The following is a 15,781-nucleotide window of genomic DNA, read 5'->3' on the forward strand; positions in this document are numbered from 1 at the left end:
CGTGGGAATCCTGGCACGTGTCACTCTCCCTAAGACACATACCCTGGTCTCCACTGAAAGACTGTCCCAGGGCTCCATGTAGCTGTCTAGGTAACACGTCTTTCCTGTGCTCAAACGCCTCACAGGGGAACCTCAGCCTGGCCCAACCGGCTGCCGCGTCAGCCTGTGGGAAGCTGCAGCTGTGACAAGCGCACTGGGGCTTGCTGGTGCTCTTTAGTCCCTGACAGCCAAGCTCTAGCCGAAACTCTTGCCTCCCCACCTGGCCACCCAACTCCACACATCTGTGAACACACAGGTGCCACCCACAACACAGGAACGCCCCTGTGATCTGTCCAAGGGAAGTGATCTGTCCAAGGGAAGCGATTTGTCCACCAAGCCACTTGTGTGGCTAAGCACATATGCAGCAGGTAAAGAGAAGCATGGCCCCACAGGTCAGCCTGGCCCAGGCCTCTCTCCTCCCCCTGCCTTGGGCACCCTCTGCAGGCCCCCAGGGCTCAAATGCATCTTTATCACGCCAGCTACCCCCTGAGCACACCTCAAATGGGGATGGGGCCTCGGGGAGGGGAGCACCCTCTGATGAGGAGCACTTCCAGTCGTCTGTGCCCCTGGGCACATTTTTTAAGAAACTGTGCCCATAATCCAGCCATCACAGGGACAAACCTGCCCACACCCACCCCCACCTTCCACGAAAGGCCCTCCGCTCTGCAGCAGGCTCCTGTTGAAGACAACATCTCCCTCCCCCCAGGTAGCCCAAGATTTGTTTCTGGAAATGAGCCAAGTTCCACCAGCAGGCCCACAACCACTATCTGAAACACAGGCTCTCATCTGTCCACCATCCCTGAGACTGGCCTGGAGACTGGTCAGGGGCCCTGTGAGGCTGATGGAAGTGAGCACAAAGCCCTTCCCAGTGGCCAGCTGGGCACCATGAGACACCGTCCAGGGCTGACTCCATCCTGCAGGGGCCGTGAGGTGGCACAGAAAGCCCTGGGGCACAGGGTGTGGGTGGAGCCAGACCACCCCCAGGCCCCGTGAGTGCAGCCCAAGCCCCATTCCTGAGAAGCTATGACCCTGCTGTTCCTCTCTCACATGGGTGCTGACAATTCAGCTTCACCAAACTCCATCTGTGACTGCTCTCCTTTCGTTGCTATAGTGAAGAGCCTCTGGTGGTCACAGAGTCAGCAGGTGACCTCACAGCCTATCCATGCAGGCTGAGGAAAAAGCAAGGCCAAATTTAGCCAAGCCCTGCAGGGACTGAACGTGCTGTGCCGGCCAGCTCCCAGGCCCAGACTCGCAGGCCCTCTCACTGTTCAGTCTCTCCAAACCTCTGCAGTCTGGGAACACAGCCCAGCGGGCCATGCGGTCCTCACCCTGCAGGATGCACCGCCCAGTCAGCAGAAACAGCCCAAACTCACACTTACTCTGATGACCCCAGCATTTTCTGGAAGCCCCGCCAACAATCATGGCTGATAGTCCCCAAATCCTGTCAGATCAACCAGCTTCCATGTGTTCTAGCTTATTTGCTCCTGACAACAGCCTTATGAGGTAAGGGGAGCAGGGAACCTTTTGTCCACGTTTTCTAACTTCATTAGACGGAAAAGCTGAACCTCAGAGAGACCATCGACCAGAGATGGTAGGGTGACAGGCTGCAGGGCTGGAGCCCAAGTCAGCGTCTTCTCTGCACGTGTTCCCTAGCCTGGCTCTGTTATTTGATGATCATGTTCCAGGGTGCAGGGAGGTCCACTGCGGGTCATGAAAGACCTCTGGACCTTTGTTCCAGAACATGTCCTCAACATCTGACAGCATCTGCAGCACCTGCAAGGACGCCTGCTCGCACACGGGGTTGTGGGCTAACAGCCTGCCCGGGGAGACCCTGCGTCATTGCCTTGGTTCTCACACGCCCTCCGCCTCATCTCCCACAGGGAACAACCACGTGGAAGCTGATTTCACGCCTGCACCCTGTGCTCACTTCTGACTCTAGTCTAGAATGGTGGTTGTCAAGCAGATGCTCTTCTCGTTCGGGGTCGCCTGGCAATATCACAACCTGGGAAGGGGTCCTGACATCCATGGATTCTACAAACAGCCGACAACGCACAACACAGAAGTAGCTACCCAAACATCAACAGCACCGAGCCCAGAGCGCTGCCTGGAAGTCACAAGGGACTGTCTCCAACCTCGTGCTCAAGGGGCCAGCCGCCTGCCAGACGCTGGACCACAGCCCGACAGACAAGGTCATTAGGACGGAGCGGTGAGCTCAGACATTCCTCTCTGCTGCTCAAGTGAGGCATCCTGACCCCAGAGGGCAGTGCATGGAGCCCCCCTACCCCTGGGAAGGGCCACGCCAGGTGCACAAGCCCACACGCTGGGCACAGCACCCCACCCTTCCCAGTCCTCCGGCATGGCCTGGCTCACAGGAACTGTCCATCCCTACTGTCCATGAGAGGGCTGCCCACAGACCCACCCAGCCCTCCAGCGTGGGGCCTGGGGAACAGAAGCCCACAGGTACATCAGGAGGTCCGCTCACTAGCCCAGGGAGAAAACCAGACTTGGAGACACGATGTGGAAAAACACTGCTTCATTTTTCGTGTGCCCAGCTCTCTTCATTTTTCCATTTCCCAAAACATCCTCTGTGGGCTCACAGGGCTCGTCGCAGCACGCCTGCCTGCAGCTGTGCCCGACGTGCTCAGGCCTCCGAGCGCTCATTTGCCAACCCGAGCTGACCTGACATGGCAGAGCCCAGACAGCAATGATGCACGCTCCCTGCTCAGCTGGGTTTCAGGGTCATTTGATGTGAGTGAAGTCTGGGGGGGCCCAAACTCAAGACAGGTGAGAAGGTCAGTGTTTCCATCCTGATGATTCTGCTCCGTCAGTACAGAACCAGGCAGACCTCGTCTCTCCCTCTCCTTCGGCCAACCCCACCCAGGGCCAGGCCGGGCCACTGCTGAGAACTGAAGAGCAGTACATCAGTTCCACCACCCTTGGGGCCACTTAGAAAATGTGATGAAATGTGAGAGCAGAGAAGAAACTGGGGCTCATCATCCCCCTGAACACAAGCCCGTCTCCTAGGGACTGACAGGCAGGAGAGTGCCCACGGACGGCCACGCAGAGAGGCTGTTCAGGTCCATTCTCACTGACACGACTTCAGGCTTGGTTTCATTCGAATGCATCAAAGAGCTGATACGGAGAAAACGAGGAGGAGCTGGCTCAACGCCACCGCTCTCCTGCCTGGCCTCTTCTGACCACCCCCTGCACGCACCCGGGACGAATGCCCTTGGCTCTCGAACCCACCCTCTTTGCAAAGGCACATCCCCAGCCGGGGGGTGGGGGTCACTGCTAAAAAGCTACACATGTATTTCCTGGAAATAACCAAACACACACTCACGGATGACAGAGGGCACTCAGGAATGTCTTTTAACGAGTCATCTCTGCGGAGCCGACACGCAGCTCTTCCCTCTCCCCAGCAGACGAGCTGAGGCTGGGGGCCAGGCAGTGCCAGGGCGGCACTGTGTCCTGGGTGCAGACTCCACCGGCTCCCCCCAGGTCGGTGACATGGCCTCGATCCAGTCTGCAAAATGCTGCCTTCCTCGCAGCAACAGGGAGTGCTGCGTCTGGACAGCGCCTGGCACACGGAACAGCTGCATGCCTGCTGCATCAACATTACAAGTCCTCCTGAACTGTGCTCTGAGTTTCTGTGACACCAGCTCCAACAGCAGGTTGACCAGTATAGTCACTGGGGAAGCCTGACACGCCAAGCTTCACTCTGTTTTTATTTGACGGGGACTCCAGGGCAGACGTCGGCCATCCCGGCTATAAACATCACAGCCCTTGGCGTGGTGTCTGCAGCCGCTGGGAGCATGGCCATCAGCTTGCAGCAGCCGCCGAGCACTGCGGCTCCAGGACTCCAGCCTCCGCTGGGGCTGGCTGCCCACACCTGCACCCGCCTCCCATGGGGCTGGGCCTCCAGCAGTACTGAGGCCCCAAGAAAACTCTGCCTCACTGAAGATAGGCAAGGAGCTGGTGCAGAGTGACCCATGGGAGACTGAACCAAGGGTAAAACCTTCTCTTTTAAAGGAAAAATCTACTGACCCAGAGAAGTCTGTTGGTGGCAAATGCAGGGAGGGAACTTTCACAACGGGTCTCTCCTACCTGGAGATTCTTCTAGATCACAGGGGCACAAGAGCAAACAGGCTGCTGTAGCCGTCCCGGGGCCTCCTCAGCCACACCGTCCCTCTTCGGGCTCTCAGGCTCTTTGACCGCAGGACCCTAGCCACACTTTCAGGTCTGACCTCTGAGAAGCCACCTAGTCCCAAGAGGTCACCCTCTCGGGAACTCACCTCCACGGACGTGCGGGTTCACCACTGTGCAAGGACACGAGAGCTGAATGACACACGCTTATCAGGGCCTCTGCATGGAAACAGCCCCGATGCTGTCACGTGTCTGAGGCCCAGGTCCTCCCGGCACCCCGGGCCTCGCCTGGCAGCCTGGGTCTATAGGGCCCCTGGTGGGGCCAAGTTTTCTCAGGGAATTGGCTGTGATGGAGGCCCAGGCACAGCGGGACCCCAGGTGCAGGAACTCAAGAGAAGCAGATCCCTGAGCGGAGGGCCCGAGCTCTTCTGGAGACCGGGGCCCCTTAACACAAAACTACTACTAAAGACCCCAGTTCCAGGCGAGGACAGTGTGAAACAACAGTGGCAAGGTGGAAATAACCCTGATACCTTACACAAGCACAGAAGAGGAACGCAATGCACACACCAGGGACAGGCTCATGCAGTCAGCGTACAGGCCACAGTGAACTGGCGAGGACAGAAAGAGAGGTGAAGGACACGTGAAAGGTAACAGAGATCCTGGTCATCACCCGCACAGCCCAGGAGCCCGGGAAGGCATCCCTAAACTGCCCTTTGCACCTGTGAGTGATGGGGGCACTCTGACCTCACCTGTGGACACTATCAAGGGCGAGGTCAAGTTTGCTTGGCTTGAGTTAGAGGGTGGGTGGGTGGGAGAGGGGGCGACTTCCCCTCTCAATCACTGTCTTTCTTGGAGCAAAGCCTTGCCCCCACCCTTATCCCAGAGGACCTGTGGAGCAGGAGGCAAGACCGAGTGCCACGCCTTCATCCCTGCAGGTACTTGGGATGGTCTCCTGGCCAGCACTCGCTGGGTGCAGGGCTGGACCTTGAGGTACAAGGTGAGCCCTGGTTCAGGGGTCTTGGGGAAGTCACAGAGCTCTACGAAAGGGCCTGGGGTCTAGGCATGAGTTTTTCCAAAGCCCTGTGCAAGCCGCTACACCCCAGAAAGGCCGTGTGGGGGCTTGTCTCCAGTGTGTCCCTCAAGGGCAGGATGAAACCCAGGGTCTGTCCCGTGTCTCCGTATGCACACAGGAGCCCTCCTGGAGAATGGACCAATCAGGGGAACAGCCAGGGAACTGTTGAGAAAAGAGGAGGCTGGGTTTCAAGAAGTTTTGGGAAGAAACTGAGACCCAGAGGGTATTCTCCAGGGTCTTCACCCACTCTTTCTCTCCCAGTCTTTTGCAGAGTCCAGGACAGACCCGACTGACTGATTTCTGAGAAAGGGCAAGAAGAATTTGGGACCCAGCAAGGTGCTGCAGCCGTGCAGGCACCCAAGGGTGGAGAGGAGAGGCCCTTCACACCAGACCCCGTCTCCTAGAGCACAGCTGTGCAGACGGGGTGCTCAGTGCCCCTCGCCCCACTGCAGCGCCCTCTCAGGGCCCAATTCAGCACCCACACTGGCTGAGCCCGGCTCCACGGGCTGCACCGCCAAGATCACAGCAAATGTGACAGGGTCTTGGAGGCACAGCCCTCCAGGCTCCAGCGGTCAGGCAGCACTGGTCCCCCGGCTCAGGGTCCGTGTCACACAGAGAAACAGAGTCGGGAGGACAGACCTGGACCATCCCTGTCGCCTGAGAGCCGCAAGCAGAGGAGAGGTGCCTACGTGCTCCTGGGCCTGGCACTGGCTCGTCAGGAGGAGGACACCGGCCTGGGGCCCCGGCAGACACTGGCTCAGGGGGAGTCTCTGTTCCTCACCTGCCAGTCCCCCGGGGCCCTCATGCAGGCTGACTGGACGGGGGACACAGGTGGCATCTTCCTCCACGAAGCAAGCAAATGTCTTCCACCATGCTCCGCCACCCCCAGAACAGGGGCCTTTCCATTGACAGGAACCTTTTATTCCAGGTTCCCTGTCTCCCCCTTATAATATACCTACACTCTCCCCCGACCCGGCCCCGGAGCGAGAGTCCTGAGGCACAGCGTTGTCAAGCCTACTCCCGAGACCTGCCTGAGTGGGCCCTTTCCACCCTCCAATCAGGAGAAATGGGAGGAAAAGAAATACTCAGAAACCTGAAGATTGTTTGGAATTTATTCTCTTAAATAAGAACGGTAACATTTGTTAAAAAAAAAAAAAATTAGAAGCACAATACCTTAGTTTCACAGAAAACAAAGTTTCACAGAAAAAACAAAGTTACACAATTAAATAAAAACAGCTCACAAAGAAACACACCAAAACTCACAACAGCACAGATTAAAGTCAAGCATGAAGCTTCACAGAAGGCAGGCCGGAGGTAGAAAGGCGGGCATCCCTGACACAGCTCTGGCCTCCGTACCATGCCTGGAGACCCACTTCTGCTTAATGGCTCAGGAAAAGTGGGGTGTGGAACCCCTTAACTCACTGGTCAGGCCTTCAAGGCCACGCTGAGGCCACTTTCAGGAGAGACTATGGGATTCCACTGTCTACAGATACACTAAACACCGAGAGACAGCAGGAAGCTGCAGTAACAGGCCCAGGGAGTCAGACATGCCTTGGAAGCGAAGCGGTCCTCGGGGCCCCTGAAAGACAGCCCTGTGCCCTTGGTCTCTGGCGCTGGAAGTATGCTCTGCTTGCTCTCTGAGATATTCACCCGCAATCTCCACCTCCACTGGAAGCCTGGCTTCTCTGCTCCCTCCAAACCCCTACCAGAACACTAAGATAGGCTAGGTCCCCAGGTAAGCCAGAACTAAGGAAAGAGAAGCTTTAGAAAAAGGTCCACTAGGACTGTGATTATTATTCAGGGCACAATATGTAAACGTGTACTTATACACATGAGGCTGAACCGGTACAAGCACGTGTATGTGTATATGTAAACATGTGTACATCACCATTTGCTAACGACTCTCAGGACTGGGCAGGGAAGCTGGATGCAGAGTTCTCTGCCTCACTAACAGGTTTTCCAGAAATGGAAGCAGACTTGGGAAGCAGTGGGAGATCTGGTAATAACTCCTTCCCGGTGGCAGGAACCCAGGATGGGTCGGAGTTGTCCTGCCATGCGACTGTCCTGGCTGGTACAGTAAACGCCTGGTTTCTTGGCGCTCACTCAGCAGGCCCACTACAGAACCCGGGTGCCACACAGGTCTGTCTAGGGATGGGGGCAGGCAGCGCCCAGCCAGACAGCCTTATGTGTTAAGATCATCTTTCTGTAAGATGAGAGGCAACGAAGGCTTCCTCCCATCCCATGTCTGTCACAGGGACTGGAAGGACAGCGTTTCTGATCCCCATGACCCCCACCTGTACACCTCCGTTCTGGTTCCCCACCATACGAGGTGTAAAGGGGAGTCCTCTGGATGAAGAAATGGTCCCAAAACCTGCAACTGAGGGTCTTGTACTCAAGGGGAAAACGTACCATCTGGGGTTTTCTTTATTTCTCTACCTGTTCTCCGAATGTTTCCTATGGGCAGGTGCTGTAAGGAAGCCTGTGTCAGGCCCGCGAACCTGCAGCAGCCAGTGTAAGAAGCGTGAGACAAACTAGTTACAGACTGAGAGCAGAAAAGAGGGTTTCTACAGCAAAAGCACATCACAAATGAAGACGTTAGACCAGGCGGCAGCCGCAGGCCAGGCTGCCAGAGACCGACGTTGAACTAGGTTCTAACTCACAGGTTGTGTTTGTATTTTTGGCAACAGCAGTAACTGTGGTGGAAGAGGCGAACACAAGGGAAAGGAGGGAAACGCCACAGACTAAAGGGGCAGATGCGCAACAGCCGACCAGTCACGGCTCCCCCGGCCCCACCTCCCGGGGAACGGGGACCCAGGTATGAACCACGCTCCACGCACCACTCACTCCTGCTCAGGGTGCAGCCCAGGGCACGTGCCAGGACCTGGCCTGACAACTGCCGTCCACAGCACACATTCTGAAGTCCTCCAACACCTGAATTTTTCTGAATCTTTTCAAATCAAGGTTCCAGTTAACCAAAACTTTAGTTTGGGATTTTTTTCTCCTATTAAAGGAGCAGAAGAAATCAACGTCAAGCCACGTGTAACAGGCACCCATGTCCTGCTCCTCTCCTGTGGAGGGGAAGTGCTGGTGCCTTGGGGCGTGTCCACACTCAGAGCCATCTTTCTGAAAGCCCAGGTCTCCAAAGACAGCTACCCACTGGACCCCAGCGCTCTGGGCACTGGCTCACTGCTGCCCAAAGGGTACCTCCAACCGGGGCTCACATCCTGAACCCCACATGCTGTGAGAGGTGCGTCTCCCTCAAAATCAAGAAGGCCCACAGGCCTTTGATTCATTCATAAGCCCAGCTCTCACCTTCTATCCCTGCTTCAGAGAAGGTTCCTCTTCTCTACGGAACCCTTCTCTCTCCACAGCTCCTAAAATCCTGAAGCCCACCACGCTTCCAAAGCACAGTCGGACGGCAAACTGAACCAGATCAAGTGCATGACCAGCAATGGCCTGACCTCCGCTGGCTTCGTTCCTCTGCAGATGTTCACAAGAGGCTGAGCGCCCTGGCTGTGTGCTGAGCCCCAGGTGGTGCTCACCTGCTCAAAGGCACACGCCTGTGTCTCTGCCAGCCCCTCCCCGACTCAGGGGCCCTCAGCACCCCATGAGAAAGATGGATTATAAGGGGCTTAAGGGGTAGCAAGTCCTTCGTGGGTTAAACATGGCTATAAAATGTTGGTCCAACCTGCAGGGCACTTGCAGACTTGCCTGGATCAGAGTGAGGCACACGCAGCAGCAGAGCTGAGCTCTCCTACGTCCCGCCCCCAGGGCTCCGGGAGTTCCGAAGCGCAGTCAGAGGAGCAGCACTACCAGCCTCCCATCTGAGGACCAAGAGGACCACCCTGTTCCTCCTCCCTTTGGGAATCCTACGCCCAACTCCTCTCCATCTAGCCGATAACCTGTCCTTCCCACAGGGTGATTTCTGTGGACGGGAGGACACCTGTGACAGGTAAGAGCAGGGCCCTGATGACTTCCTCTCCCGCTGGCTGCAGTGAGCTGGCCTGTGACCAGGCGGGGCTGCACAGGTCCCCGGGACCACCCGCATCTGTGGGACTGTGGACACACCACACAGGCTGCTTTGGCAGAGAGTAGGGAGAAGTGGCTTTAAGGAGAAAAACACTATTCTTCACAACAAAGCTGGTTCCGTGAGCCCTTCTCTTCCTGCCTTCTGAGATCAGAATAAATGTGTTTTCAGAAGTGGTGGTGGTGGCACTCGCCTCCTGATGCAGGAAGAGGTTAATGTGGAGCCAGCCAGGGCCTGTCCTCCAGTGGTCATGGGCGTGGGGAGAGCAGCAGCAGCTGCCCCAGACACCAGGGCAGCGAAGGGGACAGAGGGGACCCAGTGCAGGTGGGCCTGTGTGCAACCCTGGGACCTTCTCACAGTCCCACGCTCGGCCCGAGGAGCCCACTGCGAGGGACAACGGGAAGGCCCTGCCGCCCTGGCTCGTCACATGAGTCAGTGCTAAAGTAGCCGGTTCTGAACTCCTCTTCTCTGGGCAGGCCTGGGCTTGGCCCCCAGGTGTCTGATGGATGTGGGCAGGTCCCAGGGCCCGGCAATAAAACTCTGAGACTTGGAACAGACGGCACGAGGTGTGCGTGATGCCGCTGACCTGATGGTGCCCTACTGGCTCACAGTGGGCCAGTGAAACTCCCCTCGGATCTGCACCAGCACCTCCGACAGCCCATAGAGGAAGGGGACCCCGAACGCAAGCAGCTGGCACATGAAAAAGGAGTCCGGAGGGTTCTGGGCCGCCTGATGCCCAATCGATGAAATGCTGCACTGGAGGTGCTGGCTCATCCCCTTGGCCATGTCGCAGAGGCCGAGCGAGTGACGCGCCACCCAGCCAAACAAGGAAGTGAGGCTACCTGGGCTTCTCTCGGCCGGGCTGGCACTGGTGCTGGGCCGTCCGCTGGCGTCTGCGGCGGGGCTGTCCTGCAGGGGTCCCCGGGCCTCCTAGGAGAGGAAGATGACTGAGTGAGGCACCACATCTCAAGAGACGGTGGCACCTGGCTGTGGTCACCAGGCAACCCAGAGACGTGCCAGGACACACATCACAGGGGTCCCAGGAGTCATGGTCCAGAGGTGCCTGGTACCCCTTCCCACGGGCTCTCTGCCACCCCAGAGGCCCTCCAGGAAGCAATGGTCAGCTGCCGACACACACAGGGACACCCCATCTGAGAGGATACCAAGCTCACTTGAAAAGACAAGCAGGGAGCTGACTATGCTCAGTCTTTTAAAACAAAGTTCTTAGATGAGTGGTCCCTAGAATAAACAAAGTTAAAGGAGTTGGCTGCAGAACATTTATTTCGAGCCAAGTCTTTTTCCAGCGTTCTCTTCTCAGGAAAGGTGAAACTTTCAAGGCAAAAGGCTTTTTTTATACAGAACGAACAGAAGGCAGCGGTGGACACGCTCTTGCTAGAGTAGCTCAGGTGCTGTCAAGAACACTTCCATAGTGAAACCCAACATTCGATGAGTCCTGACATGCTGCCCCTCCCCAAATCAAACCAAGACCACTTCTCAGACCCTCCCACTCACAGGAAGGGCTGCTCAGTGGTCACTCAGGGTCTGTTGGCCATGCCTGAGCTGCCACCACACTGGACGGTCACCTGGTGCCCCCACCCCTGTGGCCCAGCCCCACTACCTTTCCAGACAGAGGCGCCCCTGCCGGTCTCTTCCTCTGCGCAGGGCCAGACAGCCGGTAACAGTAGTGTGGCTTGCAGTAGAATTTACCTGCAGGCAGCAAGGAGCAGGGGAAGAGGTAGTGAGCAAGTCTCTGAAATGCCAGAGTTGACTGCTGGTCTTAGCACATGCGTCCCCATCGCCCCAGCCCGACCTTGCTCAGGCCAAGCCAGGGTTCTCATTGAAGGAAGCCAGGCCCTCCTCCTCCCTGTGCCCGGATGTGTGGAGGCCACGGAGCCATCACCCAATCAGGGCCCAGAGCAGAGACTGCAGCCTGTACAGCGGGGCCAGCAAACAAAGTGGCTGTGTGTGCAGAACAAAGATGTGGTCACATGAAGAGCTGGAGGAGCATTTCTAGGGGAACCGAGAATGAACACAAGTGCTGGAGGCAAGAAGGCTGCCACGGGTGGGGCAGCACTGAACACTAGCTCTGCCGTGGCCCTCAGGCAACCATGTGCAACTTGGCGCTGGTCAAACTGCAGCTCAGATCCTTAGTGGGTTAGATCAGCATTAAAGACAACACAAAACAAACCAAAAAATCCTGTAACTGACTGTGACTAGAACAAAACAGAATTAAGCCTAATAAGGAGCATCAGCGCGCACGGGGCATCCTCAGGGTCCCAAAGTGTTTCCCAGTGCTCAGCTGTGCCTGCCTGGGCTGCCTGGGTCCTGGTGTAACACTGCATCCTGCTGCATAACACGTGTGTCCTGCTGCACAATGTGTGTCCTGCTGCACAACACGTGTATCCTGCTGTGTAACACATGAGTCCTGCTGCATAACGTGTGTGTCCCGCTGCATAACACGTGTCCTGCTGCACATGTGTGTCCTGTTGCATGTGTGTCCTCGTGCATAACACATGTCCTGCTGCATGTGTGCAGTGCTGCATAACACGTGTGTCCTGCTGCATGACGCATGTGTCCTGCTGCATGACACGCATCTCCTGCTGCAGGTGGGATCACAAGCTTGATTAATGCCAACCCTGGCTTTTCCCACGACGCTTGTAGTGGAATTCAGTCACAGAGGGGCGTTTTTTCCTCAGCTCTTTCTTTACTCCCACTTACAGTCAAGGTTTTGAAAATTAAAGGACAGACCCTGTTAGAGAAACTGTTGAAACCGGAGTAATCTCACTCATCTTTCTCATTTGGAGAGAGTGGCTCCTTTAACAAATTAACTTTCCTATTCTTGAAGTTAAAAATAAGAAGACCTAACAAGAAATATGATAGAAAAGATCAATGAAACTGATTGTTCTTAAGATAAAACTGACATCAGACTAATTCAGAAAAACAGAGAGAAGACTCAAATAAATAAAATCAGAACAAAAGGAGACATTACAACTGATACCACAGAAATACAAAGGATCTAAGAAGCTCCTAAAAACAACTATTTGCCAATCTAGATAGCCTAGAGTAAATAAATAAGTTCCTAGAAACATAATTTATCAAATCTCAGTCATAAGAAAACAGAAAACCTGAACTGACCGGTACTGAGTAAGGAGACTGAGTCAGGGATTAAAATTCTCGCAAAACAGAAAAGCCCCAGATGGGATGGTTTCACTGGTGAATTCCATCAAACGTTTAAAGAACCAACAACAAGCCTTCTCAAATGCATCCAGACAACTGCACAGGTACACTCCCAACTCATTCATGAGGCCACCATCAACCTCATACCAAAAGCCAGATAAGGAGCCTTCGAGAAAACTACAGATCAATATCCCTGACGAACACACGTGCAACCACAAAATATTAGCAAACCAAATTGAACAGCACTTTGAAAGGATCAGACACCATTATCAAGCGTGATTTATTCCAGGAAGGCAAGGAAGCCTCACCCACAGCTCTCCAGAGTCCACCCAGGACAGGTGAAGTGCTTCCTGACACTCTGAGCATCACGGGTCCCTCCTCCTCTGCACTGTCCAAAGTCAGAGTCTGCACTGTGCCCTGGAGCCCACAGGCATTCTCACACTGTCTGCTGCCAGGGCATCCCACGCAGGACCCAGCCTGCTTACACTCCATCCACCCCACAAGAGAATGTGTCTCCAGGTGTGACACGGAATCTAGGGGCAAAAATACTTGTGGATCAATTCTCTGGGCCTGGAGGGATCCTTCCAGGCAAACCTCACAGACAGAAACACTGGGTAGGCTTCACTCCCCAAGCCCATCAGGGAGATCAAAGGCGTTCTCTGAAGACCCGGTGTGTGCGGTACGGAGAGCTGCACCCCTGCCCTCGCTTTCCATTCGTGTAACCAGAGGCCCAGGGGCCACAACAGTAGGAGCCAGCTTTTCTCAGCTCCTCTCACTCACTATTCAAACAGCCTGGAGGAGGGACTATCTCCTCACCGCAGGGTGGCCCCCTTCTGTGTAAGGCCACCCCACGAGGATTCACTCCCACACCTATTCACCTGAGTCTTTTCACTGTTGGATCAGTAAGACGGCCTCTCAAAAAGTCCCTCTGGGGTCCTGTAGGAACAGGTGTAGAAATCATCAACGTCTTAGGTGACTGTTTGCAGTTAACCCCAAGGTTTATCAGGTGGCAGACACGCCTCTCTATTAGGCTTTGCTACCAGTTCACATAATCCTCCACCTTCTGTCTCGTCAAGACCATTCCATTAAGAAATCAACAAATACAGCAAAAGGCCAGGGCCTGACCAGCACAGTAAACCAGAGGAAGGCCTGTGCCACGCGCTCTCAATTCCACAGAGATGCGGATGCGAGAGAGAACGGGTGAGCATGCGCACAACTCGGGCACCTTCGGGAAGCCAAAGTCCGAGAACAGTGGCCGAGGACGCAGTTTCAATGTGCTGCCACTGACCTCAGGCAAGAAACACGGTTTTTTAGGACTGTGATTCTTCTTCTCTAAAGCAAAGATAAAAAGACTTATCCTCCTTGGGCCCCTTTCATTTTAAGATCCTGCCATGAGGTAGGAGAGCACATTATCTTTGAAGCCAGGGCAGGCGTTTAGGTAAACACATGCCCTTCGCCTCTCCACGGTCATCTACGACACTGCTTGGTGACTCTGTGGATGGGGAGGGAATGCTCCCGGAGGCAGAAAGAAAAGCTTCTGTGCGAGCAAGCGGTGGGGGGCGTGTCTGGGTGCACCTCCAGCACGGGGAACTCACCGTCCTCGAGGGCGTAGGCATAGGCCGACAGGCGCAGGGTGGTGGCGCAGTGCTCACACTTGAAGCAGCTCCGGTGGAAGAACTTGCCCTCGGCGCTCAGCCGCTCCATCACGTAGACCCGCTTCTGGCAGAAATAGCAGGTGTCGCTGCCTCCTACGTTCTGTGGGAACTCCTTCTTTATGGAGCCCTGGGGGAGGGAGGCACAGGTCAGGGAGAGGTCTCCTAGCACTCCCCGGGTGCACGACCCTCACTAAGCGGCTCAGCCTGAGGACCAGAGCCTCGTGCCCAAGCAGCACTCGGCACAGAGTCTGTTCTCTGCCATTTATTAATGATCAAACCAAGTTCTTTCAACAGACTCTGATCTGAAGGTGCTCCTGTGGTTCTCCATGGACACAGGCTCCTGGACCCTAGAGCACTCACTAGGAGATTCTGTGTATACCGTTCACACAACATTCTAAACAACAATTTCAGCCCTGGAAGGTCAGTTGCAAAATACAGATACCTCAGAAAAGAAAAAAAAAACAAAACAAAACACCACCACATGGCACATAGTGGCTACGTATGTCACTAGAGCTACTTAGAGCAAAGCAGGCGTGCTCTCCAGAGCTGCCTTATCCAGACAGACAGTGCCCTTAGCGTATCTTACCAGTTCCTTCTTGTCTAGAAGGGTTTTGGGTTGTTCTTTCCTTTGAAGCTGATTGGCTATCTGCTCAGCCAATGAGCTCACTCCGCCCGTGTACATCTTTATATACTTCTATTGGTTGGAGATTGTAAAATGACCAGAAAGAAGGAAAATGAGAAGGAAAAAAATAAATAAATTAAGAAGACGGGGGCGGGGGGGAATCTTTGAAAGGTATCAAATGAACACAAGGTGCAGCCACAAACATGCCAACACAGTGCCCACGAGCAGGGGACAGGTGTCAGTGCCCACACGCTGGCGCCAGCACAGGCGGGGCAAGGCTGCAGAGACAGTCAAATCCAGCAAGGAGAACCTGGTCCCTCTCACGCCTCTGGATGAAGTGCAGGGGCCGGGCAGGACAGGGTGGATGTGAGCAAACAGGAGTGGGAAGGGCCTATGGCCCAGTGGCTCCAATTGCATAAGAAGAACTCGAGGGGACCCCCTCACCGACCTCGTAGATAGCAGGCACCAGACAGCAGGCATGTCCCCGGCCTGGGAGAGGGCTTGGGGAGCTGCTTCCTCATTTACTGACAGAAAGACAGCAAGGCCAACTCTCCACCTGGGTAATGTGTGTTCCTGGGGATGACATCCCTCATCACTGATAACTGCTGCACTCAAAGAGTCCCCGTGCTGGGCATCAGAGGCCCTGGCTTTACCAGGAAGAACCTTCCTCTGCCCGTTCTCCTGTGGAGAGTTCTGTATTCCCCTGGGCCCCGAGGCCAAAGCCGTCCAGGCTGGCCAGGGCACTGCTGAAGCCGCTGCAGGAGTCTGCAGGGCTGCTGTGGAAGCCAGATGTGCTTCCATCCAGGAGGGGTCCTTCATTAAGTTGAAACAAGACAAAAGAAAAAAAATCCAACCACCTCAATCCTTTTTCCAGCAAAGCTGAAGAAGTCACAGGAGAAAACTACGCATTTCAATGGCAAGCCTTCTCGTGGAAACCCTGCTTTGAGCTCGTCTGCAGGGAGTGAGGCCAAAGCCTCGCCCGCAGCCCATGTGTGTGACACTCTCAGCAGCCGTGTGCCCGCGGGCCTGAGGAGCCTTCTCTCTCA

At 55.4% G+C, this 15,781-nt stretch overlaps 1 protein-coding gene across 9 annotated transcripts in view; it reads right to left on the reverse strand.

The window, feature by feature from the left end:
* The window catches only part of MICAL3 (microtubule associated monooxygenase, calponin and LIM domain containing 3), an 89,578-nt gene that overhangs the window by 33,667 nt on the left and 40,130 nt on the right, over positions 1 to 15,781 (reverse strand). For 6 of the 9 annotated variants that reach the window (XM_018048715.1, XM_018048716.1, XM_018048720.1 and 3 more), the window contains 4 exons: positions 14,700 to 14,807; positions 14,054 to 14,240; positions 10,900 to 10,988; positions 10,124 to 10,211 (listed from right to left, as the gene is read on the reverse strand). In XM_018048715.1, coding sequence (XP_017904204.1) covers positions 10,124 to 10,211; positions 10,900 to 10,988; positions 14,054 to 14,240; positions 14,700 to 14,807 — 472 coding nt within the window. The remainder of the gene's footprint in view (positions 1 to 10,123; positions 10,212 to 10,899; positions 10,989 to 14,053; positions 14,241 to 14,699; positions 14,808 to 15,781) is intronic. The other 3 variants (XM_018048722.1, XM_018048721.1, XM_018048723.1) reach the window with 1 other exon arrangement.

This window comes from Capra hircus, chromosome 5 (genome assembly GCF_001704415.2).
Source record: "Capra hircus breed San Clemente chromosome 5, ASM170441v1, whole genome shotgun sequence".
Taxonomy (NCBI): Eukaryota; Metazoa; Chordata; class Mammalia; order Artiodactyla; family Bovidae; genus Capra; species Capra hircus.